This window comes from Lotus japonicus, chromosome 1 (assembly GCF_012489685.1).
Source record: "Lotus japonicus ecotype B-129 chromosome 1, LjGifu_v1.2".
Classification (NCBI taxonomy): Eukaryota; Viridiplantae; Streptophyta; class Magnoliopsida; order Fabales; family Fabaceae; genus Lotus; species Lotus japonicus.
This window is the reverse complement of record NC_080041.1, coordinates 77,142,943-77,170,169: the sequence shown is the minus strand read 5'-3', so window position 1 is coordinate 77,170,169 and position 27,227 is coordinate 77,142,943. Positions and strand designations below refer to the sequence as shown.

General features: G+C 39.3%; 3 protein-coding genes across 3 annotated transcripts; 1 reads left to right on the top strand and 2 right to left on the bottom strand.

Moving 5' to 3' along the window:
* Positions 1-886: 886 nt before the first annotated feature.
* On the top strand, positions 887-4,019 carry LOC130713315 (gibberellin 20 oxidase 2-like). Its single transcript, XM_057563093.1, has 3 exons — positions 887-1,479; positions 2,609-2,930; positions 3,433-4,019. Exons 1-3 carry the CDS (start codon positions 929-931, stop codon positions 3,703-3,705), a joined length of 1,146 nt encoding a protein of 381 aa, XP_057419076.1. The 5' UTR covers positions 887-928; the 3' UTR covers positions 3,706-4,019.
* A 133-nt stretch (positions 4,020-4,152) lies between these two features.
* On the bottom strand, positions 4,153-5,009 carry LOC130713324 (nuclear transcription factor Y subunit B-3-like). The gene has a single exon (XM_057563102.1). It carries the CDS (start codon positions 4,935-4,937, stop codon positions 4,305-4,307), a length of 633 nt encoding a protein of 210 aa, XP_057419085.1. The 5' UTR covers positions 4,938-5,009; the 3' UTR covers positions 4,153-4,304.
* A 16,678-nt stretch (positions 5,010-21,687) lies between these two features.
* On the bottom strand, positions 21,688-26,596 carry LOC130713289 (probable methyltransferase PMT26). The gene is made up of 9 exons (XM_057563070.1): positions 26,407-26,596; positions 24,767-25,796; positions 24,532-24,681; positions 23,771-24,041; positions 23,473-23,583; positions 23,212-23,386; positions 22,617-22,889; positions 22,324-22,518; positions 21,688-22,215 (listed from the first exon to the last, which is right to left on the bottom strand). Exons 2-9 carry the CDS (start codon positions 25,763-25,765, stop codon positions 21,987-21,989), a joined length of 2,403 nt encoding a protein of 800 aa, XP_057419053.1. The 5' UTR covers positions 25,766-25,796; positions 26,407-26,596; the 3' UTR covers positions 21,688-21,986.
* Positions 26,597-27,227: the final 631 nt, after the last annotated feature.

Genomic DNA, 27,227 nt, shown 5'->3' with positions numbered 1-27,227 from the left:
CCAATTTGTTTTCACTTAATTGTGACACGTGAAAATTAATAAAAATTAACTAAATTAAAAATATTATTATTTAAAAATAATTTATATTTAAATTATTATATAAGTAGATAAATAATTTTTAAACAATAGGAGATGAAAATATTAAATTAGTCTATTACTATTACTAAAAAAATATTTGCAAGAGAGTAGTCTATTTTACTATTTATGAATAATAATTTTATTTATTTTTTATTTTAGTTAAATTAATATTTTTATATTTATTAATTAATATGATTATAAATTATAAGTTATATAATATTAAAATAAATTAATTTGGAGTTAGGATACGGAAAGAAAATATATAACTGATATCTTATCATGTTCTATCCTAGCTGGACATGATAGGATAGGAGACAGGATAGTGTTATCCTATCCTGCTGACGCAACAAACAACAGATAACAACATGATATGATTACTATCCTGTCATATCCTATCATGTCCTAATCACCAAACGGGCCCATAGATATAGAGAGATAGATAGATTTCAAATATTTTTTTCTTAATGAGTTTTATTAAGAAATATTATTTTTACTTAATTAATCTAATTTTTAATACTGTTTACATATTAATATATTTCTTTGTTTTTTTAAAAAGTATTTCAATTTTTCTCAATTTATTATTAATAATTAAAATTCTAACTATTTTTATTTGATACTTAACAAATTATTTTTTATAAGAAACTCAAAAGTTGGTAACAAATTATTTTTAATTTATGACTTCATAGTCTTTCTTAATGTGTTTAATGCTCTTATTGCTAATGTGATTAATGCTATTTTTTCAACTCTCCTTTACATATTGATCTCTATATAAATGAAAAACTATACTCCCCTACTAGCTATTCATAGAGCTAGTCTCCTTCTTTCTTAACTCAAAAAAAAAAAGTCTCCCATGATGGAATTAAGCACTTCCACTCTAGTACTTTACCCTGCATCCCAACCTGAGGAACCCAAAGATGAGAATGAGGCTTTTGTTTTTGACTCAAATTTGCTGCAAAAGCAGGTCATGCCCAAAGAGTTCTTTTGGCCATGTGGTGACATGGTTAACACCACCCAAGAGGAGCTCAAGGAACCCCTCATAGACTTAAGTGTCATGAAAAAAGGTGATGAAAAAGCTATTGCTTCTGCTGCAGAGCTTGTTAGAAAAGCCTGCATGAAGCATGGCTTCTTCCAAGTGATCAACCATGGTGTTGATCAAGATCTCATTCATGCTGCTTATCATGAAACTGACTCCATTTTCAAGCTCCCCATCAGCAAGAAGCTCAGTGCTAAGAGGGAACCTGGTGGGGTCTCTGGCTACTCAGGTGCTCATGCAGATCGCTACTCTTCCAAATTGCCATGGAAAGAGACATTTTCTTTCCTATACAATCATCAAAACAACTCCAAGTCCCAAATTCCTGATTACTTCATGTCTGTCTTAGGAGAAGACCTTCAACACACAGGGTAAGGTCTTGATTTCACTGATTACTATATGACAAGGAACAATTTTGTTACATTAGGTTGTTACTTGCCCCACTATATGTCCTTCATCAATTTTCTTTTATGAGACTCACTTCTCACTCACCTTATTTATTTTCTCACTCACCTATTTATTTTTCTTTTATTTGTATCTCATCATTGTTGGTGATTCAAATGTGTGATATTTAAAATATCGTGTTAATTAAAAATGGATGAGATAAAAATGATATAAAAGATGCGACATATACGGGAGTGAGAAAAATAAGTGAGACTCATTATCATTTTACGCACTTTCCCGTTTTATTCATAAGATAAAAATATTATTTTGTATAAAATAATACTTCTTTCCACTCTACTTAACTAAATAAAATGAGAGAAGAGACACAATTGTTTTTCTCTATTTCACTTATATACCAAATAACATAATATCTTTCAGTTTCTCATCACTTTTCTCGGAACTAATCTTCGAACCAAACCAAACAAAGCAAAAACAGTGTTATCTTTATCTATATAAAAACAACTGTTACTATGTCAGTTGAGATTATCCTTAACATTGGCTGGCCACCACCTGTTTCCTCTTATGGTCAGGGAACTGAAGATAAAGGAAAATGTTATCTCAAAATGAGGTAGAATGAGGTGGAGGAGGAGAAAGATAGGAAGAAAAGAAAAAGTATGAGAGAGAAAGTATGAGATGTGATAGATGATAAGAGGAGAGAGATAAAAACAAAATTATGTGGAAATGAAGTGTTTAAAAGATGAGGTGTGTATATATCATTACTCGAAGATAAAGTTCATTAGGACCCCACAGAACACTGTTGTGAGCCATACAGAAAGTACTTGAACAAGGACAACCAACTTGTTGATATACCACAATTATTGCAAGCAAACTCCATTACATTTAACTTCACTAGCAATAGTTACAGTCACACACAGAACAAACTTTTGGATATGTTCTTTTTCAATATCTCTTTTTTTCTCTATCTTTTTTTCTGATCACATCCATCATATATGACATTCATTGCTTCTTTCTCTCTTCTTCCTTTTCCACTCTAGTGTCTGCACTATGCATCATTTTTCGTTTTTTTTTTTACATTTTCTTTTTAAATTGGAATAGGACGGTGTATCAGAAGTACTGTGAAGCAATGAAGGAACTTTCTTTAGTAATTATGGAGCTTTTGGCCATTAGTTTGGGGGTGGATCGTTTGCATTATCGAAGATTTTTCCATGATGGTGAGTCAATAATGAGGTGCAACTATTATCCTCCTTGCAACAGTTCCAACCTCACCCTTGGAACTGGCCCTCACTCAGACCCGACATCACTAACCATTCTTCATCAAGACCAAGTTGGAGGTCTAGAAGTTTTTGCAGATCACAAATGGATGGCTGTTCGACCTCGACCTCAAGCCTTGGTCATAAACATTGGTGACACTTTCATGGTAAAAATTACTCCCCCCTTTTAACCTTATTATCACCTCGTGATCATGTTTTTGGTTTTATGCAAAAGCACAAAAGATTTACAAAAATGATTGGCAGACATATCATTTTGGCCGACACTCTTGGGACATATAACTTAGTAATGGTTTTTAACTGCTGCAAAACTTAGCCGAGGGTAAAAATCACCTTTAAGTTGTATTTCGACCCATAGATGTCTGATGAAATGTGTATGTCTATGTGCAATGGTGAATATGTTGGTTACAAGTAAGTTCTGAACTACCAAATAGGTGTGCTCGAATACAAGTTTTTATCTATCTTAGGCCTTGTCAAATGGGAGATACAAGAGCTGAAATTGTAAAATTGTATTTAGTTATGTCAAACATTTTTTTTCAATCAGCTAGTTTTTTAGCTAGCTTATAAAGTTTTAACTAATTTTTCATCTTTCAGCTAGCTTATCAGTTAGAAATCAATCTTTGATTAAGTTTCCATGCATTTTAATCATAGGCATTGTCAAATGGAAGATACAAGAGTTGTCTCCACAGGGCATTGGTTAACACATACCTGGAGAGGAGGTCATTGGTTTTCTTTGTGTCCCCAAGAGAAGACAAGGTGGTGAGACCCCCAGAGAGTCTGTTAAGCAGAAATGAGCCAAGGAAGTACCCTGATTTCACATGGTCCAAATTGTTCGAATTCACACAAAAGCACTACAGGGCTGATGTTACTACTCTCCAAAGCTTCATTCAATGGCATTGCTCTTCCAAGCCATCCAATTTCTAGTTGCCTAGCTGTTCATGACCATTGCTATTGGCTAATGTCACTAGCAGGGTTTTCGATTGCGGTCACATCAACCCGCATTTGTCTGCACACAACCGCAATTTAAGACCTAGTTATTGGTCACTAGTACTATTATACTTCAAGTCTCGCTCCTTTTTCTTATTCTGTCAAGTGATATCAGGAGGGTATTTACTACCTGTGCATACTAGCTGTCTAGTATGAATCATGATACCCTTGTTTTGAGTACCCTGTACAGATGTTTGTTTGAAATTCAATTTTCTGTCGTGTGTCAAGGTATCTTTGTGTTTGAGTTTTAATCAGTTTATTTTTAAGTTTGGTACCTAAACTTAAGGTTCATAAGATTGAGTTCGAGAGAATGAATTTATACTTGACAATATTGAAAATTGATGTCATTAATCAATACAAACCAAGATACTCTAAGCATTCTCCTTGAAAATTAACTCAAACATGACATATATATATTGTGTGTATAACAAACTTTTGCTTTAATTTTATACATATTGATACAAGTATATGTAAAATTTTCATTAACTAGTGAAAATGAAAAACTGGTCCATCCAACACCCTGGTCGATCCCAATCTTACCATTGCCCCACTGAATCAATCTGGTCTTGCTGCTGTTGCTGCTGCAATTGTTTCTGCATTGAATTTGATGAGAATGGTAGAGAAAACATCGGATCCGTGGCTACAAATGGAGGCTGAGAAATGAGACTTGTTGAGGAATATACAACACTATTTAAAGGTAGATGGTTATTTTGATGATCTTGAGTGTGATGATGTTGTGAAGAACGATGTTGTTGTTGTTGCTTTGGAAGATTAAGCTTCTCTCCTTCAATGTCTCTATATTTCACAAGATAGAATTTCAATGGATCCACATAGTTCTCAAATCCTAATGTTGTTATGGCCCATATGACATCATCACCATTGATGGTTTTTCTTTTTTCTCTTTGGCATTTGTCAGAGGCTTCCCCTGTGACAAAACTTATGAACTCTGACACACATTCTTGCACTGTCTCTTTTGCATCCTTTGAGATTTTCCCATTGGAAGGGATTGCTTTCTTCATGATTCTGCCCACATTGGCAATAGGGAGAAAGCGATCTTGTTCTTTGTTGCTATTGTGGTGGTGTTGGTGGTGGTGATTGTTCTTTGAGACAGGGTAATTTTCTGTGATGAGCCCATTTGGCAAATTGCTATGATGAATCTCATCTTCCATAGCCTGTTAGAAGATATGAGATGGCATAGATGATAAAAATGAAACAAGAGCACAAAATTAGGCAAGTAAGAAGGAAGAGTTGCAAGTAAAAGAAGAAAAAAATGGATACCGTTGATTTTGACCTCTCTAAAACTGAAACCCCTTGAACTCGCTCTTGATGTGGAGCACTTCATGGAACTGCCACGACTCAATCCAACAAATAAAGACTCATTATTTACAAAAGATATACACATGCATTTCTTGATAAGAGAAAGTGAAAATGTTAGGTGAATTGTAAAAGTTGTTTCACACAACCACCGAATTAAACTTAAACACAATAATTAATTAAATAAAAATATTATTCATAGTCGACGCATAGAACAATTCTTGTGTGATTTAATTAGATTTGTGCGCAACGTCGAGGGTGTGCAACATCAGTGGCTTTACAGCCTAGGTTCGGAACAGTGGTCGTTTTGCGGATGGTTGTGGGAAACTCGGAAAGGAGCGGTTAGGTGAGGAGAAGCTATTCATTGAACCAAGATGGTGACCGCAAATTATGGTGGGGATTTGTAGTGAAGGATATTGCTGGGTGGAGAACGACGACAAATCGACGAGGTCTATGGAGTTACCTGAAGAGGTCAGATTTGAGAGGGAGGGGGAGCAATGAAGCTAATCGAGTTAGTGATTGCGTTGGCATTGGAAATACGCCCGGTCACAAGGCTTGTACTTTGTGGTGTACAAGATATGAGTTCCATCAAATTTTCTCATTTCTGTGTTTCCTGACACTTTCCCATTTCATACCCTTCCCCAGTTTTAAACCCAGTTTCCCTGCCAACACCACTAGTGCTGCAATGTCATCCTTTGGCCACCGCGGTATCAGTTTGTCCAACACTTTCCACTCAAAGGTCGTTTGATGCTTTCCGTTGAAACGCCTCCAGCAGGACCTTCGACTCCTCCTGCTGATGACATCGAACAATGTCCATGTCTTGCCGAGACATCGAGTTATTGGAGAGGGCTTGCTATATGCACTTAAAATAAGAAGTTCAAAGTTGGACCACTTTATTATGGTGCACGATAGGCTAACCTAAACATTAGATTGTAAGGACTAAAACTAATCAAATAAGTAATGCTATTTAACTGAATTGTTGAAGTATATGTGTGGCGTCCCTCTTTCACAAGTGATGTATTTGCCCAACTCCTATCACTTATGAATGAGCGACCCAATTTTTTTTATTTTGTTGTATTAGTGTTACCCTTTCTAATTACGCATCGATTCAGAGACCACTTACGACCTTTCACAGTCGCAGAGTTCCCCTCTAACCTTTTCAGATGGATGACCGTATCCTAAGACAAGCAAGTTAGCAACAGATAAAACATCAACACATAGCATACGTGGCCAAGGCCACTACAGAGTTCAAATGACAGAAGCTAATAGAGTGTTCAAGTGAGGACACATGTATCCCCACGAGGCATCATCAAATAAAAACTTAATTAATCAAGAAAACTGGTGAGAACTATCATCGGACCATTCGGCTTCATTCCCCAACCTCCTCCTCCTCCGGATCCTCTTCCATTTCTCCGTTGCTCCCCTCCTCCGACACTGGCATAGGTACTCCCTCTCCCAACCCATCGGGCTTCACGAACCGCTGTCTGTAAATCCGGGCATCCCTGAAAAAACTTGGTGATCGAACCCTCTTCCTAGCTGTGGTTCTGAGGCACGGTGCAGTCCTCCGGGGCAGAGAATCTACTGACTCCCGCGGTGCTTGACCAGGCGCAAAGAGTTCTTGTGGGCTCCTGACTCGGATTGACACTGGTCGGTATGGCTCCTCCTGGGGCACGGGATCCACACCAACTCGCGGATCGGGACATGCTCCGGTCTGGGGCGCTAAATCCACCTCCGGCTGAGGCTGTGGTGGCAGATTAGGAACGGGCAGACGGAATTTCCTGGCATGCCTCGGCATGTAGAATGAAAACATGAGAGGGATAGTCACTGGGTAGCCAAGTTCGTCAGATCCAGGTACCCTGCACCACAAGATAGTCAGTCATGTGTAAAAGCAAAACCCGGTAATGGGGTCGAGATACTAGCCAGTACGGGATGGAAAGTCAGCGTGAATGGAGAGCACTGGAGGGAGGCTCATCGTCTAACCTGTAATCTGCTTTATGATAAAAATAATGCAAGGGTGAGTCAAACGCGACTTTGTGCAAGTCACATGTCAAACAAATAAACGATAAAGTTCAAGATAACATACTATTAAAAACAAGCATGTTAACAAGCACATACAAAATCACACATAGTATGAGGTTTCACCGCCTTATACATTCGTCTTTCGAATTGACTTCTCTCACTACTTCTTTGCGAAATGGTGAGTTCATCGCCAACCTTTTTATTTATGTTTATCATGTGATGAGTATGTTTTTATAGGGCCCGAAGCCTTGGCTTCTTAAATCTTCGGAAAGTCGTCTCGGGAACATGGACACTCCTTACAGTCCACTCTTTACCGGACATGATCGCTCAATAGCTCACGGACAGAAATACACAACTTCGCGACCCTTGGTACGTTGCATCAGGTCGGCCCTCCGGACACTGCCGGTAGCTGATGGAGTGGTAGAGTCATTGTGTAAGTCCCAAGTCTATTCATCTCTGAACAAGACCACCATTGGCGTCTCTGTATTCCCACTCTCATCAGTGGTAGTGACAGCACTTTCCTACTCCTTGTCGCTCCACGAGTTCGTTTACAAACATCATCCATCGCCCCCTTATTCTTCTTAATAGTTTCTAGCAGTTAGAAACAAACATTTGTACCTTACTCTTCAAGTCAGTACGCCTCAATATGATTGGAGGCGAGATCTGTGGGGACCAAGTAGTTGGGGTTTAAGGCAGGAAATACTTATTCATTCCGGTAATGGTTATGTACTTTTCATAATTGATTTGATAAAAAGGGGTTGTCACCTATCGTCTATTAATTTCATTTTATTATTATTATGGTCTATCTCCCCAAGGTAATTCCTAGCATGTGACGGGTAGGTCAAGTCTCAAAACTAAGTAAGGATAACACATTAAGCCGGCGAATTATTTCCCTGTACCCTCCTACCTCAGATGTTTTTAATTTTTATATTGTCATAAGACAAATCCTTTAATTCGGGCCATTAGGTCAATTTCCTAAGTATCACCATATCCCATGGTATACTTTGTCTCCTTTCTAATAATGCAGCAATACAACATCCACAAGCCATTCACATATGAATCACAAGAAAACATTCAACATCACTTCATAAAATTCAACAGTAATTGTAAACAGGCGAGTAAATAATAATATGTCTATTATCGCTTTAACGGTTACTTATTCGTCATGTACCAAGACAAGGTCTTGTCGAACTCCCCTTACCTGTGACTCAATGGTTTTTGAAACTCGAGAGCCTGATTCTTCACTCTCTGCATCATGGATTATGGTCGGGTTATAAATTCATTAAGCCAAAAATATTAAACTAATTCATGTACTAATTTTATTTTCTTTTTATTACCCTTCTACTCTTAGACTTAATCAATTCCCTTTGCTGACCTGATCATGTTATTTTACTCAGCTTCTTAAGTCAATAATTACTTCTAAACTTTTTAACTTAATCTTTAAGCCATTCTTGCTAAAATCACTTATTCATTAACTTACTTAACTTAACTTTCTAATTCATTATGCTAGCCTACTAACCTCTGACTGGTTTTTCATTATTCTATTTCTAACATTCCTATCTCATAATCAAGTTTAGAATCACTTAATTAAGCTGATTAATCTAGCTTAAGTTCAAATTAATTCCAAGTTTACTTGCAAATTAAGAAATACACAAACTAAGCTAAAACTAACTTTTGATACTCTACTCCTATAGTTTCCAACCTTCTGAATTCATCTAGACCATTTTCAGAAGCATCTGAGTACTGTAACTACCTCAATTGGCCAGTTTTCCAATCGGTCGTGAGGTGAAATTGGGGTTTTTCACCTCAGAGCTTTATCATCGTTCCTACCTATCCTAAAAGGTTCTACCATGTTCCAGAAGCATAAACTAATCAATTTGGCACTCTAATTCGAGGCCTGAAGCTCAACCCGATAGCATGCTCGAGCTTGAAAATTCAAATATTGGTTCCACTAATTCATGCTAATTCGAGGCTCCAAACTAGTCTAAAGCTTCCTAAAAATGTCCTAACATGCTTAAGGGTAGGTTTTGAATCGAAAACAACGTGAAAATGAGGGAGTTGCAGAAACTCACTCGCCGGAGAAGACGATCGGAGATGTCTAAATCGTCACCGATGTGATGTTCTAGGCATTGGGACTTGATCTACAGGTTATGGTGATGAGTTTGGTGCCAATGAGTGTTGCTATGGAGGTCTGGAGCGCGAGAAAGGTCAAGTTGCATGTCGGAGCACTCGCCGGATTCTGGGGAATGCTCGCCGAAGTTGCAGGTTGCTCTCAGTTTTGGGTTTTTCTTGCTCAAAACTTCACAAAACTAACCCCGATCGAATCCTCACCCTATCAGGAACTCATTGGACCAAAAATTACTCTCTAACACTCAGTAATTTGGGAGAATCGAAGAGAAGAAGCTTGTGAAGCTCTTCTCGGTCTCTCACTCACTCTGAGCTCTCTGGGCACTATATGAGGAAGCTAAGTGTTGGAATGGAAATTCTGAGGCTCAAGAGGTTCGAATGGTACCATTTTATAAGTGGCTAAATTAAGCAAATCAAGATTAAGAGCTTAACTAAGTTGCACCACCTATGGAATTGCATGCAAGCTGATTATCACAAGGTTCCAGGGGCTGTTGCAGGTCTGAACACGTCCAGGCATCATTCAGGAGGGGTTTATGGGAACTAGAAGTCATCATGATGCTTACTATTGATGAATAATATTGTGTCATCATGGATGAATAGTAACCTAGGGCACCCGTAGGTCAATTATTTTATTCTGTCTTCAAGTCGGGACGAATTGGCTACTATGCTTCATCATTTCTGATTACTGAGGGCTCTCTAGTAGTGTATTTCCCCTCTAAATGCCTAATACTAACACATATTGTATACTAGGGTTTGGTTCGTTGGTCCGACTATCGATCGATCTGAGACAGTGTGTTACTACCGTCAAGAGATTTGATCGGAGTAGTTTCCTATCCTCATCTACTCGAGTTACTCAATTAAATGGGAGTCATGACGACCACTGTAAGACCCTGAAATTCAGGGCGTTACAACCATGTCTTTGGTACTTTCAATTGTCGGGTCGATCTAATCGTCACATTGACGTTTTATCGTCGCATCGTAAATCGTGTATAGAAAATAAAACATATGTATACACACAAGCACACACACATACACACATCACACACACACCCACACACACACATATATATATATATATATATATATATATATATATATATATATATATATATAGATAGATATTTATACTACCTCAGGTTTAGTTAGAGTCCTAATCCGAGTCCATTCCTAGTTCTAAGGTTAATTCGTCGACTAACGGTCATCACCTGATTGGTTAGAGTGTGGGATGTTACAATATGCAAGTGTGAATGAAGGAAATAGTCCCACATTGGATATGTAAGCAAGAGTTAAAGTGTTTACAAGTGGAAGGACCCATTCACCCATTGTTGTAACACCTCAGTTTCTCAACTGAGGAGTCACATTAGTAACCTAACAAAGTCTAAGGACTATTTCGTAATCCTAAGAAAACACGATATATCTTTTTTTTCTTTTCGAAACAACTAAACATAGTTGAATACATAACATAGACTTTATTAAACAACCCGTTCCCGACATATAATAATAGTGTACATAACATAGAGTAGTTCACAACACCATAAACGGGGTTCCAAAATAAGTACGCTCACTTAGAAGAGTGGTGAAGATAAGGTTTAAACAACAGAGTTTTCAGATGGAGAAAGAAACTCAGACATAGTCCACCAAAAAGGGAGAAGCAACTGCTTCATCCACCTTTACTCGACCGCCCACGGTCACGGTCTCCAACTCGAACAGCTAAGCTTCAGCGGAAGGCTCTCCATCGCCTAATAGCGTTAAGCGCCCAAACAACAAGTAGCAAATAGAAAGGGTTAACTCCATGCAATTACCATGTATGAAAGAGAAAATCATGCTATTCAAATTTAATTACCTATCATGGTAAATAAACTAGCAACATAACTAAACTCATATATCAACAACTTAACATATAACATCAAATCAGATATCAAAAACCTCAACAATATAACATCAATTCAGATATCAACAACCTCAACAATATAATATCAATCCAGATATCGATAAACCAATAACTAAAATCCAACAACATAGTGTCAGGTGTTAGTTCCCTATAATGCAACTATATGCTGCTACCAAAATGGATCGATCAATATCGTCTCTCAAGACGGGACAATCGCGCGAGACCACACCCACCTCATTGCCACTTAACGCCACTACGGACGGGACAATCGCGTGGGACCACACCCACCTCATCGCCACTTTAGAACATCTCGAAAGATGGGACAATCCCGCGGGACCACACCCACCTCATTGCCACTTTATAACGCCTTGAAAGACGGGACAATCACGCGGGACCACACCCACCTCATCGCCACTTAAGGACCAAAGCCTATATGCCAAGTCAGTCAACAACAATGCCCAAACCAATGATTAATTCGGAGTAACCACATGTTATTCCTATTATCAACGAACATAACTCAATTCAATTGCATACCCACTCAGTTCAATGACAGAAACCAGTAAACGGCCGAAACCTCTCAGAAAACGGAGACACACGTCTCAATAAGTTTACTCGGCCGAAGCCTTCAGAAAACATTTGGCACAAGCCTCAGAAACATTCAACATAAGCAAGCATACAACATTGCAAGCATAATAATCATAATCCAATGTCAATCAATATAAACATCTTCATCTCAAACGCAGGCAGTGCGATAAAAGCAGGAGAGACTCAAAGACACGCTAAAACTGAGTTACCCTTACCTTCGTGAGTAGAAGTTGTGCATGGAAGTTGTGAACCTAGAACAAGGAAACACAATCATCAACACAAGCCTCACTAGGAGCAACACGATCTAATAATACTAATCGAAATCGTAAAGAAGGCTTTTAAAGCTTCAGAGTTCACATTTGGGCACGAATGGACAACGGACACTTCGTTCGCTAAAACGAGCATAACTCGAGCTACAGAACTCAGAATGACACGAAACCAACGCCAAAATTTCGACAATTGAAAGAGCTACGCAATGGCTCAGGTCATAGAGACCCAAAAATTATTTGTGGACACAGTGTGAGACCCGGATTTACAGAACCGTTTACTTTTCGACTCACGCGTAGGATCAGTGTAAGCGTGACAGGAGTTCGCCGTTTGAGAAAGATTAATGAAGAAGAAAGTTCAGGAATTGCTTGAGGATAGTACCATAGTCGTTTTAGGAGTTAGTGCGAGTCGTCTGCACACCTGCCTTACGGCGAGAGTGTCCATAATAGGCTAATTTCGCTCTTAAAGCAACGTTTAAGTGAGATTTCAAATTCTTGGAAAATTAAGAAGTTCTCTTTATTTTTCCTTCGACCAGTGTTTCATTTCGGAACCCTGGACTGTACGCACGATAGTATTCACTTCTCGGAAGTCCGACGACGCTAATTTCTTTTCTTCGAAAACCCTAAATTCAATCACTGAATGAAGACTTTTTCTATTCGGAGCTTTTAACGAAGTTTCTATCCACGTTGCCAGATTTGTTTCGATGTTTCCAATCTTTCTTCAGAACGAAGTTTTGTCGTCCGACCTTCACAGCAAAAAGTAGTTTTTCGGGACAGATTAACTTACACCGCTTTTGGGGTTTTAGAGATCGTTTTTCCCTAATTCTAGAGGTTTGTTTTGAGTTCTGAAATTCTGCCGCCAGAATCTCGCTTAGAATTCACCGATGAACGTGCTGCAAAAATCAGAATCGCGAAATTTTCATTTTCCCGCGATTTCACCTTCCTATAAATAGTAAAAAAATCAAAATATCTCCTCATTTCCACCATAGAGGCCGCGGGTTTGAAGGGGAGGAGAGGAAGGGAGATTTTCGCCGAAACTCGACCGATCTTCGAGCTGTTTGTTCCTACTTCAAGGTATCGAGGTAACTAGCTTGATTCTTAACTCTGATCATTGTTTCTACTGCGTTTCTTTAGCTATTTCTATGCTCAAAGTTTCGAGCTTTTCGTAAAACTATCCGTTTTTCTTGATTTTTCGCTTGGGGTATCTTCTATACTTGCCCAAGAATCTATAACACTCGCCGTTGTTCGCCGATTTTGATCGAGTTGTCAAGGATCTTAAAAAACTGATTCAAAACCCTTTTTGTGCACATATCGAAACTTTAATGTCGAAAAGTCGCAATCCGACTTCGTGCCTTTAGGATTAGTTGCTACAAATGTCGTTAGGAACATCGCTATCAAATTTGTTTTCCGAAGTTTTAACTTTGAGTTTTCGAGCTTTTATTTTGGACCAAAACGCCCCTGAATAGCCGTATTTCGATCCGATTGTCCGAAAATTTTTCCGACAGTTTCTTTACCCTAGTTTTACCCTAAAACTACCTTGTAATCAGATTAGATCGAAGAAAAAGAGCCGGAGCTCTTTTCCTCTTTTGGCCGAGAGCATGTTAGTGAGGGGGGGGAGTTTTTCGCTTTCGAAAACTTGTCCTTTCATACTCGATTGTTGTATTCCGAAGCTTCGAATGCTTTGTCTATCGTTAATTAGTTGTGTTGCGATCGAGCTAATCGATTTTGTTTGGATTTCTGCTTTGTTTTCTCCGAGGTTCAGTTGAAGGAACTTTGGGTTTCTCAGAGCAATTGTGTGAAGGAAACTTAGACCACGAGGCTGGAGAAACTCGAGGTTAGGGCAACTTACTTGCTAGATAATGTCACTAGGCGTCGATTAATTCGACTTGGTTATTGTGTTGATATTGAATATTGCTTGATTCGATTATTGCTTGGAACTGAGAAAATGATTTCTGGAGGCTTCGGCCGAGTGAACTTATATGAGACGCGTGTCTCCTTTTCTGAGAGGCTTCGGCCGTTTACTGGTTTCTATCTTATCGCTTTCTAGTGGATATGACAATGTTATGTTTACAGCACTGCCATATTGATTCATCGCTCGATAGAGCTTGATGTATTTGCATTTGTGATTAAATTGTGCTGACTATATTCGTGCATTTTGATGCCACTTTTGGAGTGTAGAATACACTTACCTTCGTTATGACAGTGACGGGTTGTTTTGGGAATGTTTGTTAGGTCGAACCAAGGTTTGAACCTTTATTGTCTTAGGGGATCTGGTGTTTTCTCGGGGAGTTGTTTGGGTTTGATGGGAACTTTGAACTTATAGAGTCTTGGACCGAAAATAATCATAATCTGTTTCATGTAAATAAATCCATAATATATTTATTAAGAATATAATGCTTTTAATTAATGACGATGATTCAACGGAAAAGACTTAGGAATGAAAGTGAGTTTGGAAAACGGGAATGGGTCGGTGATCCTAGCTTTGGGAACTTTATTTTGAAAGGTGTTGGAAATAAAAACTGAACTTTGGAATTAACGACATAATGGACTAACTTACGATGGAACATTTTACCTAATAAGAGAACTATTTTTAAGGGAACTCATTTTATGGGAAAGAATTTGTGGACGGGCTTTAGCCAAGGGTCTGGGCGTTGGTAAGGTACCTAGTAGAATACTCTTGGTGTAGCAGGATTTGACGGTCAACCGTGTAGAGTTGCATCGTCCCTGACTATACTTGGCACAACAGGAAGTGACGGTCAGCCGCGTAGAGTTGTATCGTTCCTGTTGATGTCGGGCATAGCAAGCAGGATGGTTAAACCCGTAGGGTCACAACCGATTTGACTATAGCCTAGGTTTCTCGTTGTAGAAGCCTTTGGTCAATGAACCAATTTTTTTACCTGTGAGGACGAATCGTTGTTTGCTAATCATATTGCACATATGCATACACGCGATGAAGTGCCAAGCGGAGTACTTCGGTATAGCAGGAAGCAACGATCAGCCGTGTAGAGTTGAATCGGTCCTGACTATACCTGGCACAGCAGGAAGTAACGATCATCCGTGTAGAGTTGTATCGCTCCTGTTGATGTCCGGCATAGCAAGCAGAAATGGTCGAACCGTGTAGAGTTGGATCGTCTTGACTATAGCCAAAGGTGATAAGCGACGCCCGAACAGAAATGGTTAAACACGAGGCCAGTGTTACGACCGTCTCGAGGTGCCCAGCCTTTAAGTGGCAATACCGTTGGTTTGTCCCGTCGTCAAGCAGAGTGACGTTATTCGGATTTGTGCCAGCATATGCTGCATTGGCACACAATGCATCTTATTATGATTGACGTTGCATGACATACCACGCACTCTAACTATAGTTGTGGAGATTTGATGATTTGATGTTGATAAACATCGTTATGTGTTTTGATGATTGAATTGTGTAAGAGATTTGATAACATGCTATGTATATACCTTAGGGTAGGCAATACATAACTTATATGTATATATACAACATATATATATACCCCCTTTATCGCATGTTGATTGTATATCTATTGTATTCTGTAAGTTGACCCTAGCGCCTTGGCTTTGTTTGTATGTTTGTGTTTGGGCGGTCGGCCTGCTGTCAGGCGTCCGTCAGCCGGTTCATGATGATTCTTTGTGCGGGAAAGACCCGGAGCGAAATGACTATTACTGAAGCTTTCGACGAGGACCCGGACTTCATGCCTGATCGAGGGAGGGTCGATGATAGTAGCGTGGGATATGGGTGGTTAGAGTCTTTTGAGTTGGTTGTTACTGTCATAGCTCTGATTCGTCATTCATATTTTGGGGCAGGGTAGGTCCCCGACACGTTACTTTCGTGTGGTTCTCCGTTGTTGGGAATCACATGGAGTAGTCGGTTGTAGAGGTCTAGAGGAGGCCATCTGGGGCTGACTATTCCCTTCTGTCACTTGTATAATATTTCAAACTAATTATGCTTTCTGAAAACTTGTAAACCTTGCCGTCACTTGAGGATACTCGTGACGATGCTTTTAGTTACAGCAGGACTGTAATAGTATTGTATATTAGTTTATGTTTATCGCATTTTGGGGTTGAGTCTCTAGTTTAAAATGTTCTTTATTCTAAAAGAAAACGAAAAAAAATATACCTGCATTTTCCGCTTTATTTTATTTTCAAGTTACTAAGTGACACCCGGAAATCGGGGTGTTACACATGGTACCTTAACAAATAGGTTTCGGCCACTCTCAAAAATAGGGTTTCTGAACTTTTTCTTTGATCTAAATCAATTCCTAGGTATTCTTAGGCGATATCTAGGCCAGGGAAACTCTCAGAAAAATTATCGGATCGAAAACTATGACAGGGGTATTTTGGTCAAGATTTTTAGCTCGGAAACTCAAAATCAGAATTTCGAAAAACAAATTAGATGGGGTCGACACCAACGACGATTATGACGACTAATCCTACTAACGCTAAGCTCAGTCGAGAGTTTTAAGTCTAAAGGGCGAAGCTTTGGCCAAAAATGGGTTTTTTCAAGCAGAATTGAAACTCGGCGGCAATTCGGCGAGATTCGGCGAAATGTAATCCGCTAAACATGTTCTTGGGCATGCAGGGAATAAGTTTAGATAGAGAGATGAAGTTATTTGGATAGTTTTGCAAAAAGCTCAAAACTTAGAGCACAAAAAGGCATAGAGAAAAGCGACAGAATTGACGATCAGAAGTAAGGATTAACATCAGTACCTTGAGGCCTACGCGTAGCAACGAACTGTGGAACGATCAGGCAAGAATCGGCGAAAAACTCTTCTCCTCCTTCTCCTTGAACCTGACGACATTCAGCTAAAGGATGATCTGACAATGGTGTTGCCACCCATCAAGATTGTCGACAAGAGTACCAAACGCTTGAGAAACAAGGAGGTGTCCTTGGTGAAAGTGATTTGGAATCAAACGACGGGGGACGCTACTTGGGAGCTTGAGAGTAAGATGCGGGAGTCACATCCCGAGTTGTTTGTACAACCATAGTTTCGAGGTCGAAACTATTTTAAGGAGGGTGGTATTGTAAGACCCTAACCTTGCTTATGTATTGCTTAAGTGATTTATTGAATAAAAGTGAAATTTCTAGTGAAGTTTGAGTTAATTGCTAATCTGTCCGTGACCTTGTGTGAATTTTTGAGAGGTCTTAAAGACCTAATCTTGAAAAGCTTCCTTCATGAGGGTTGTAGCTCTCTGAGTTAGCTAAATTCTCTCGTTGGTTTCAGGTCATTCCGACCTCTGTAGCCCGAGATAGCCATGTTTTAGTGACGGAAGGTCAGGCTGTTCTGTACAAGCAATTTTGCTAGAAGAAATTCTCTTAATTCCGAATTTACTTCTTTAAAATCAAGGGAAGGAGTTTGCCTTGATTTATTTTATACTTTTAATCAGTAGTTAGGAGAGTAATTAGTTGGACTTGGGCCAAGTTATGAAAGGAGAAGATAAAAGGAAAACCTAGCCCATGATGTATGCTAGCCGATTTCACTTAGGGAAGGAGAGTAGTGTTTGTTCACTTGGTTTGCATGAATCAAGGGGAAATTTGGGAGTTATGTCTCTTAGTTAAGTGCTGATCAGTTTTGGGACAAGGGAATTATAGGCAAATGATGAGCCATTAATGCCTTGTCTCTTTTCAAATTGGTGGAAGTTTTGTGAAGGCTTAGGAGGGGTGTGTATAGCCGCGGGTTTGAGGGTAAAAGGGGGAGAGTTTTCTGATTTTTTAGAAACAAAAGGAGCTGAGTGAGAAACCCAAACACAAACCCTCATTTTCCCACACACATTCAGAAGAAAAAAGAAAGAATGAAAGAGTAAGAGAGTGAGAGAGGGTGGCGGCTAGAGGAGAGAAAGAAGAAGAAGAAGGAGTGAAAGCAAGAGAGATCAAGAGAGAAAGGAGAAGATCAAGTCAAGGATGAAGGTGCAGCAAGGAGAGGGCTTCTCCATTCATCTTTTCCATCACATTTCTATCATCTCTTTCACAACCAAAAGCCAAGGTAAGGGGTGGATCTAGTGGGTAGAGTCTAGGATCAAAATGATGAAGGTTTGCATGATTTACATGGTTATGATCTGAATTTCGTGATGATGGTGATGTATGAGGGTTGAGGTTAGAGAACATGCTTAGGGTATTGGATATGTGCAGCCATGAGATTGATCAAAGCTTGATGCCATGATCACTTGCTATTGATGCCATACTTGACAACTTTGCCATGTTTTTACCTAGAACGAATTATGTGTTGTTTTGTATGTTTAAGGCTGATTATGATGATGAATAGCATGATCTCTTGCTGCTGTACAAAGGCCTAGATGATGGCCAAAATGTTTTCAAAAAAAAGAGAGAAACCTAGGGCAATGGTGCTCTCGGCTAGGCCAAAACCTTGGGTTTTGGTGAATTTTTCTTGAGCTTTTTGATGTATGGATTGTTGCTGATTGCTACTGGAATTTTTACCATATTAATGATGCTTGTATGATGCCATGATCAGTAGGTTAATGTTTGGCAAATGAACCTAGGTCTTGTATGTGAAAACCATGATTTTATGCCAAATTTGCCTAGTTTTTCACATGATTTTAACATGCAATTTGTAACATGATCAGTTCTGGAATTTTATGAGGAATTTCCTATTGTTGATTGGCTGGACATTGGCTTGTGGACTTGATACGGAGGGAAGAAAGTGTTTTTGAAAACCCTTGAGTCCTTTAGGATTCAGCCGAGCCATTTCTGTGGTTCTCGGTAGGTTTTCTTACTTCCATATCAGGCACAAGTTTATGTGTTGGCTTGGTTTATGAAGTTGTCATAACTGAAGTATTGCTATACATGAGAACATGACTAAGTGCTTAGTATAGCTTATTTATGTTTAACTTGGTTATTGCCAAAAGGTCCCTCATCTAGCTGTAATCCCCTTTGGTGCTGTGATTATTTTGTGACTAAGTTGTATAAGTCTTGTGAAGATGTTAAGACTCTAGGTTGACTATTAGAGCCCTAATAAAGAGAAATGAGAACTTAATCGCTTGCAAGTAAATGTGAATAATTGGACATAGGTCTAGTGAAGACTATGGGCCATGAGAACAATGGTACCGTTAGAGACAAACGGTTACTTGCACGCGAGGGTGTTTTTGTGGGTTGTACGGTGTGTCCCCACGTGATTTGGTTGACTGCAGTCACCTTGTGATTCTGTGCACGGACGGTGTGTCCGGCGGACGGTGTGTCCCCCCACATGATTGAGGGTTGTACGGTGTGTCCCCTCCGAGAATTGTTCATCTGCGGATGATCGTGAATATGGTCATTAGTGTTGAGGTGGTTGTGTGAATGGTGAGGTCGCTAGCCTAACTGAACTTAGGTGACTGACTGAGATATAACCTAAAAACTATGCTTATTATACCTTGTTGATTATGAGAGTTACATGATTATGTGAATGTTTATACGAGAATATGAGATCTGACCCTGTTATTTGTTTATGTGTTATTCTGGGGGGGGCCAGATGGTTAAGGTCAAGAGTGCAGTGGTCTCGTGGACGATAGATTTACATGACCAGCATAAGGACAACGCCTGGCAGACCGACTCTGCCCAGGTACGTCGCATCTACGTCGGCAGCGCTACGATCACGGGACGTGACCGGCATGGGAACGTCGTCGAGACTCAGATCATGGAGTGGGGCAAGGTCAAGATGCCCTTTGTACCTTGTCGCTTCTTGCATCCAGGAGATGAGGGTTCTTGCTCAAACTCTCCAAAGAGGGTTGCAGGAGGGGAGGTTTCTTCACGGGCGTTCGGGGCTCCAGATTGGTGGGCACGCATTGACAACTTTCCAGCTCCGCCTCTAGAGTCCCTTCCAGTCCCTGCTGAGCCTATGGAGGACTTTGCTCCACGGTACGCTGCAGTAGCTGATGCACCTAGGGATGTCGAGACGGAGGGGCATGGAGATGCACCAGAGGTCAGGGCCCCTGTGAAGAAGCGCCAGAGACAATGCGGTTGGCTCGACGAGTGACTGATGTTGCCATGCTGGAGGTTGAGTGTTTCGTAGTGTTGAACTATCTTTTATCAGTCTTTATTTTCAGGGATTTCATTTGATGTAGGGCTTTAGCCCAGGGTTTAATTTATGTACTGGAATTATGGTTTCTTTTATTTACGAGTTATTTTATTCAGTTATGCATTTCTTATTTATTCCGCAAATTTATTTCGTAAAGTTCCAAGAGTTTCGTAATTAATGAACTTTTGTCATAAATTCAAGATTAATAATTGAACGACGAAAATTCTTTACGAAAATGGTGACGTTTGGTTTACTGTGTGACACTCAAGGAATCGGGGCGTTACAAGTGGTATCAGAGCCAACCTCTCCCAGTACGGTGTGGTTCGAGGACGAACCAAGCAGAAGTTGGTGGGCCTGTGACACCCGGGGCTGACGAGGGCGGGGAGTGATCGTCGGTGCAGTGAGGCACGAACAAGGAGCGACTCATCGCAGGCTTCTAGGCGGAGGGTCACAGGAATGAGCCGATCTCACACCCGAACAAGAGGTATTCCGAGACTGTGTAGGGATGGACTATACATTTGAGGAGGGCATAAAAGATTTGATTGGTACTACTCATGACAACAAGTTGCAACTTCTTTTCGGGAGCCCAACTGATAAGAACTCCATTGCTTTAAGGTTTTGTGGTGAATGTATGTGGATGATGTCATTGACCACTTATGCTCTTAGTCTCTTAAATCAATGTGTGGATGGTAAACTTCCAACCCCCTCATGAGCCGTAAGACTATGAAAAGTCTAGCATTCCGCTATCGTGCATGGTAAAGGGTCGTGCTATGTAGCATTGCTCTTAAAAAACAAAAATAAAGTGCATTCAAGAAAATGTATTTATCACAATATAATATTAAGGATAATTAGTATGCATTTTATAAGTTAAAAACGCATTTAATGAAATGAACCGAATTTTTTTTATAGGCAAATGTTAGTGGTTAGTTGTTAGTAAGTCAGAAATTCCCTTCAAAGTTCCCTTCCAGGATTCGAACCCTGGACCTTCCCCTCCCCACCCTTATGTCCCCTAACTCTTACCACTTGAGCTAACCCTCGGGGGAAATGAACCGAATTACCGTTTAAATATAGATGAACCTTCTTCCTATTACTCTAAACCAAACTACCCATTTGTTTATTTGCTCTTTACTCCGCAGTCTCCGCCAATTTATAAGTCTGAACTTCTTGGACTTAAAGAAGCTGATGCCACCCCGCTAAATCACTGCCGTTTGACCAGGCTGCATGTTCCTAGATGCCTATTTCACAATTTGGCACAGAAAAATAGCAGGTAGCAAGTTTCGATGATCATGTTCATATTGCCATTTCAATATTAGCAGCTAACATGTCAACTAGTTACATGCATGTTTGAATACACATTAAAAAACCATAATGAAGTCAAAATTGTGGTAAACAGACACAAGAGTTAAGAAAAAATGTTTTTATTCACATCAATTGTGACTCTCAGAGTCTCAGTGGTTTTTCCACCATATATCAATACGTTTGTCCAACTGTATATATGTAGATTACTCAAGGAGAGCTCTTTTGGCCAATATCGATCATATTATTTTCTATGTAGTTAGCTCTACAGTGCCCTGAGTAAACCATTATGGTAGGACAGCAAATTAAACGTCTCCAACTACAGTGATTCTGCTCATCGAGCGTAATCACTGATCAGAAATATTTGGAGTTTAACAGCTAGACCGCCTCAACTAGATAAGCAATACGTGCTACCATTACTGGATTGGTAGACATTAAATAATAGCTATTGTGCATATAAATCAATGTTCTCTACATTTGCAAGAACATGATCAAATTTCCTTCACACTATGGCACCATGTTACAAGGTAAAAGCCACTAATCTCTAAATATAAATAGGGGATATCAAAATTAATACTCAGGAAAAAACTAATACAGATTCCTAACTAACATGATACATGACTAATAGTGGAAGTACACTGTTATACAGGAATTTTGAGCACCCAAAACCCAAGAATTTTGGCTTCTCATCCATGCTTAAAGAATAGCATACTTGAGTGTTTCCACCTCCTTAGGGCGCCACTTGGACTTCTGGACACATAGCATGCCCTCGTTATCCTTGGAGTAAGTCATGCGAACCTCCCACTTCATAGACTTTACCATGCTCTCAAGCTCGTCGATGATCTCAACTGTGTCACGGACAATAAGCTTACCTTCAGGCCTGAGAATCCGATCAACTTCAGCGACTAGAGAAGCTAAACTGCACCTGTGTGACCAATAAGCATTATTAGCAAATCCTGAGTAGCATAAACTTTTAAACTAAACAAGTAACCAAGAGTTTGCTGGTTATGAATGCTGAAATAGTTATTTGTACCTTTTCTTAACCTTCGAGAACAGATGATCTGCATGGAGGAGATCATACGACCTAGGATAGGTGCTAAATGATTCGCACCAATCATGATATATACCAAAAAGACCTCGTTCATAAATAATGGGAAGGGTATCTGGGGAGTCTATTGAAACTACATTCATTACCCAGATATTCAAATCTCTCAAAGCTGCAGCAAATCTGGAAGCCACAACAATGAGTGGAAGATGTCAAACACAATGGACATATTAGCAAGTAAATATAATTCAGAGTAACATTTGTAAGTGACTTTTGCTCACCCTCCATAGACAGATTTCATATCCATGACATTCCGCACATTTGACCACTGAATTCCGATGCCGTTTAGGTAAGACTTGGACACTACACGTTTCCAGTGTTCATAATCGTCAGTGAAATCTTCAGGGGCAGGCTTTCCATAAACTCCAACTTGGGAACTCGACAACCAGTATGGCACTTTGGTCAGTCTGGCCGGCCACTGCCCTGGCAATTTTGAGCCCCTTTCGCTTGAACTGCTTGGCACTTTGTGCATACAAGCTTGCAATTTAACATTCCTGTCACACAAGACGTTGTAACACTATTGTTTTAGAATCTTTGGCTGATAAATCTGCAACTACAAAAATTGTTCATTCGAAGCAGAAACATCTAGGTTTTTCTAACTGTATCCAAAGTCCTGTTTCAGTGTTTCATTTTTATAAATATTGGTTTAAAAAATGTTCCTTTGTTTCAACAAAACAGGAGGGAGAGGGAAATAGATATCAGCTTGTTCTTGAAGTTTATTCTCACAATGTAGTCAAAGGTGAATTCGCCGATTAACTCAGTAAAATCACCTTCTATCTTCAGTTTTGGATTTTAAACAAGGTTAAAGAAGAATACCATGCAGCATCAGGATCATCAGAGTCCCCACAGAGCGGAGGCTCATTCTTTGATCGTTTCTCATAACACTCATTAGAAAGTGGCTTCTTGTATACAGCTACACCAACTCCATTAAGTTGATCCTTGTTGATCGACACAAGTTCCCAGCATAACGCTTTTGTTAGTGCTTTCATGGCTGTGAATGAATTCATAAAATATCAAGATTTACAAACCAATATGAAGATGCATAAAAGAGCAGACATAAGTCTAGTAATAATCTACCATTCCATATTTCAACATCTTCAGGAAGCTTCTGATAAACAGGAGTGGCAGACCACACAAAAAAACCCCCAGGTCGCAATACTCTATTCAGCTCCAGAAGTAATTTACCACCTGCAGTAGTAAAATAGTAACTGTTAAAGATGAAAAGGTAGTTGCATTTACATGTATTTTATGTCACTTCAATTTATATGTTATCTTGAAGGTGAAATGCCTAAATGAATTTGATTTTGAAAATGCTATACAATGAATTCATCAATTCACCAAAATAAAAGCTATGCATGCTGCTATGCAAGCTTACCTTCTACATGCCATGGAACTCTACATCTTGCACAATGGACTGCATCAAATACTCTCCCAGGGAAGGGAAGCCTCTTTGTGCCCATCACAGCAGATATAGCAGGAATACCCCTTTCAAGAGCAAATTGAACCTGAGCTTCATGTTCATCCTTTGGTGCGAGTGACATTGCAAGTACGTCTCTTTCAAAGAGAAAACCTCCAAAGCTAGCAACACCACATCCAACATCTAATATAACACGTGTGCGCTTTCCCCAAGCAATGTCAGGTACAGACTGCATCATCAAAGATCTATTAGGTAAAATGGTCACCCACATCAAGTAAACATATTACAATAGTTTAGAATAGTTCTAGGATGAAAGCATAAAGATTTCTCAACATGTTATACTATGCAGCACATCTTCTAATGATAAAGAAGCGCATTGTAGAACATCTAATGATAGTTTTATTGGTATTGAGTTTTGGTGGTAGAACATCCTACTTAGGAATTAAGTTGTCTGCAGGGTTGAGTTGCCATCACTTTCTTTTTGTTATACTTGGATCATAACACAGCTTTTTAAGATGCAATAATTGTGAATGATGTTTCCTTCAAGGTCCATGACAAGTTAGTAATTAAGTTGTCTATATATATTGGTCATAAAGTCTGAAACCCTGAATGCGTCATAAATACTTAAGCACAAACAAACTATATGGACATTTGTGGACACATTGACAACAACAGAAATAAATATAAGTCAATTGACACAAAATATATATACATTCTACCTCTTGTATAAAGTCAATGTAATGAAGTGCACCATGCTTGAATTGGGTTCCGCCACCAGGAAAAGTAAGGTACTCCCCCGTAACTTTAACCCAGTTTTGGTGTCCCTTAACTTCAGCAAGCTTAGTGTGAGGAACATTGTAATACCATATCTGCATGAGAACAACTTATTATTTTAAGAATGAGAAAACAGTCGAACAGAGAATGATAATTCATAAGGTTTGAGTTAATTTCTACCTTATCTCTGCTCTTCGGCCATTCAACTGGGCGTTTATATCCTTCAGGAAGACTGACAAGGCAGGTAGGGGGTTCTTCAGGACAGTGCCTTTCTCGATGTTCATAGTGTTTAGTACTCCGAAGACTCCTAACCGCTTTCCAGTTGTCAAGGCATGGGATAAAGTCAGGGCCAGCGGTGACATTGCAAAGTTTCCACTTGTACTGCTTGGAGGATTCGTGAGCCTCCTTTTCATGCTTTGACTCTGCAGCCTGAGTTGAAAAAGACCCAGTTTGTGTTGTACTTTCACTAAGAAGCTCTGACTGAGCCCCGGAAGGGTATACCTCATTTGTACTCTTCTCGCTAGAGCTTCCATCAGATTCCTTGTTATCACTTTGTTCCACCTTCTCCTCTATCCTAGTATCTGTTGTTTCATCAGAGTTATCAGTTTTCTTTTCATTTTCATCTGAATCAGACTTCTTGTCATCATCTGATTCATTTTTCTTTTCACTCTCATCAGAATCAGACTCCTTACTGGAAGTATCACCACTATCTTCTTTGTTACTATCTGTAGTATCTGCGTTTGATTCAAGATTCTCTGTCTTGGAACCTTCATCCTCTTTTTTCTTATCTGCTTCTTCTGTATTTGCATCTTCAGAAGAATTATCTACAGAGTTTTCCTGCAATTTCTCTTCTTGCTTTTCTGGCAAGTTAGAGCTATCTTCCGAGGAGACATTGCTGTCCTCCTTGGTTGCATCCTCAGGCAAATCACCAGGATTATCTTCAAACTGCCTACTGCTGCTATTATCAGTCTCGCTAACTTGTTCTTTAACCTCAGTCTGTTCTTTCACCTCGTTATTACTCTCCTGAGACACATCCCCGCTTTTCTCAGGAACTACAGAAGACGATGTCATCATCCAGACTCCCACCAAACATAGAGCCACAAACGCGACAACAGTCACCGTCGAACAGTAACCTGATGATCTTCTGCCATCCACTCTAGAATATTTCCCTATCGCCATGTCGTCGAGGGAATTCACAGACAACTTATACCTGATCACAAACCAAACAATAATTGAACACCACTCACATTGTTAGGAAACCATGAACTGATTTTCATAATTTCCTTATATAGACAAAGCAACCATAAAGCAATTTCCCTTCCACATTACTACCATATCTAGTAAAAATATAACGATACGAACTAACTATCGCGAACCAAATTGCTCGGCGCAATAGCTAGTTAATAAATCCAAACACCTAAAAAGCTAAAGGAACCTAATGCTCACCTAACAAAACCTGGAGGACATGGCACATGTATCAGATACAAGTGAGATCATAAAACCACAGCATATAACAAGCAGATCAGAATGTTTACACAGTTCAAAGTTGAAACTAAATATTTTGCATGATAACCAGCAAGATTCAACATCAACACAGAATAAAATCAACAAAGCGAGAATAGATCATGACAAATTTAGAAGTTGAAATCAACAACAATCAAACCACATGGATCTAGATTGTGAGGAACAAAAACTGAAAATCTGACGCTAACACTGGACAAGATTCGAAGCTTAATAGAGTAAAACGATAAGGTTCGAATCGAAATGCACAAGTTGAAAGAAGGAATGCGATCTGAAGAGTAAAAATGGCGGGTACGTACCTGTGGTTGTTGGAAGAGGTGGTGTTATCTCTCCATGGTGCTTGCGCAGAGGGAGAGGTGTGAAATGGAAGGTGTTGGTTGAGAGTGTGAGAAAGGGGAAGGTGTTTAAATACAGAAAGAGAGAGTCGAGGAAAAAGGAGAGAATTTAGTTGCTGCTTGCTAGTTGCTAGCTAGTTGCTCTGCTGCCAAAGTCACAATGAATTACCTAATTTTAAATTAAATTAAATATCTTTCAGATTTGCCGAACCGACGGAAATTAAAAAATAATTATATTCGAGTAATTAACCAAAGAGATTAAATAAAAAATGATCGTTATGGCCGGAGGGTGGAGAGTGTGACATACGGAAGCGGAATCTAGGACTGAGGAGGAAAGAATTAAACACACTGCGTAGCCAGCTAAACGAAAACGAAGCCACATGCAACTTGGTGATGCTTTTCCATGAGATCTCCATTTATTCACCCACATTCCATTAAATTTATGTCTATGTCTATTTTTTTATATTATTATAATATCACATCTTTTTTTTTTTGAATTAATTATAATATCACATCTTATTTCTATCCAAATGTAGGTGCATTCCTTTTTGCTTTCACATAGAAGCTAGGTTCCGATCCTTATGAGCTTTTGATGCAGGGACTTTGTGATTACTGTTTCAAATTTCAATCACACTTGTTATCAAGTGGTAATAAAGAGATAGAATGAAAAAAAAAAAATAAGAGGAAAAAAAATAAGAAAGCCTGAAATGTGATTGAAAATGGATAAAAGATATAGAAATAAAAGTTAGTGAAATTGAGGTGGATAAAAAATGAGGTATGTAATG

What these genes read in the sequence shown, in the direction of transcription:
- LOC130713324 (XM_057563102.1), bottom strand. Translation starts at nt 4,937, where the DNA reads ATGGAAGATGAGATTCATCATAGCAATTTGCCAAATGGGCTCATCACA.
- LOC130713315 (XM_057563093.1), top strand. Translation starts at nt 929, where the DNA reads ATGATGGAATTAAGCACTTCCACTCTAGTACTTTACCCTGCATCCCAA. An exon ending in GAAGACCTTCAACACACAGG is followed by an intron (nt 1,480 to 2,608) that starts GTAAGGTCTTGA and finishes AAATTGGAATAG; the next exon opens with GACGGTGTATCAGAAGTACT. An exon ending in ACATTGGTGACACTTTCATG is followed by an intron (nt 2,931 to 3,432) that starts GTAAAAATTACT and finishes TTTTAATCATAG; the next exon opens with GCATTGTCAAATGGAAGATA.
- LOC130713289 (XM_057563070.1), bottom strand. Translation starts at nt 25,765, where the DNA reads ATGGCGATAGGGAAATATTCTAGAGTGGATGGCAGAAGATCATCAGGT. An exon ending in GATGATCCTGATGCTGCATG is followed by an intron (nt 22,890 to 23,211) that starts GTATTCTTCTTT and finishes CTTGTGTGACAG; the next exon opens with GAATGTTAAATTGCAAGCTT. An exon ending in ATGAAATCTGTCTATGGAGG is followed by an intron (nt 22,519 to 22,616) that starts GTGAGCAAAAGT and finishes TGTGGCTTCCAG; the next exon opens with ATTTGCTGCAGCTTTGAGAG.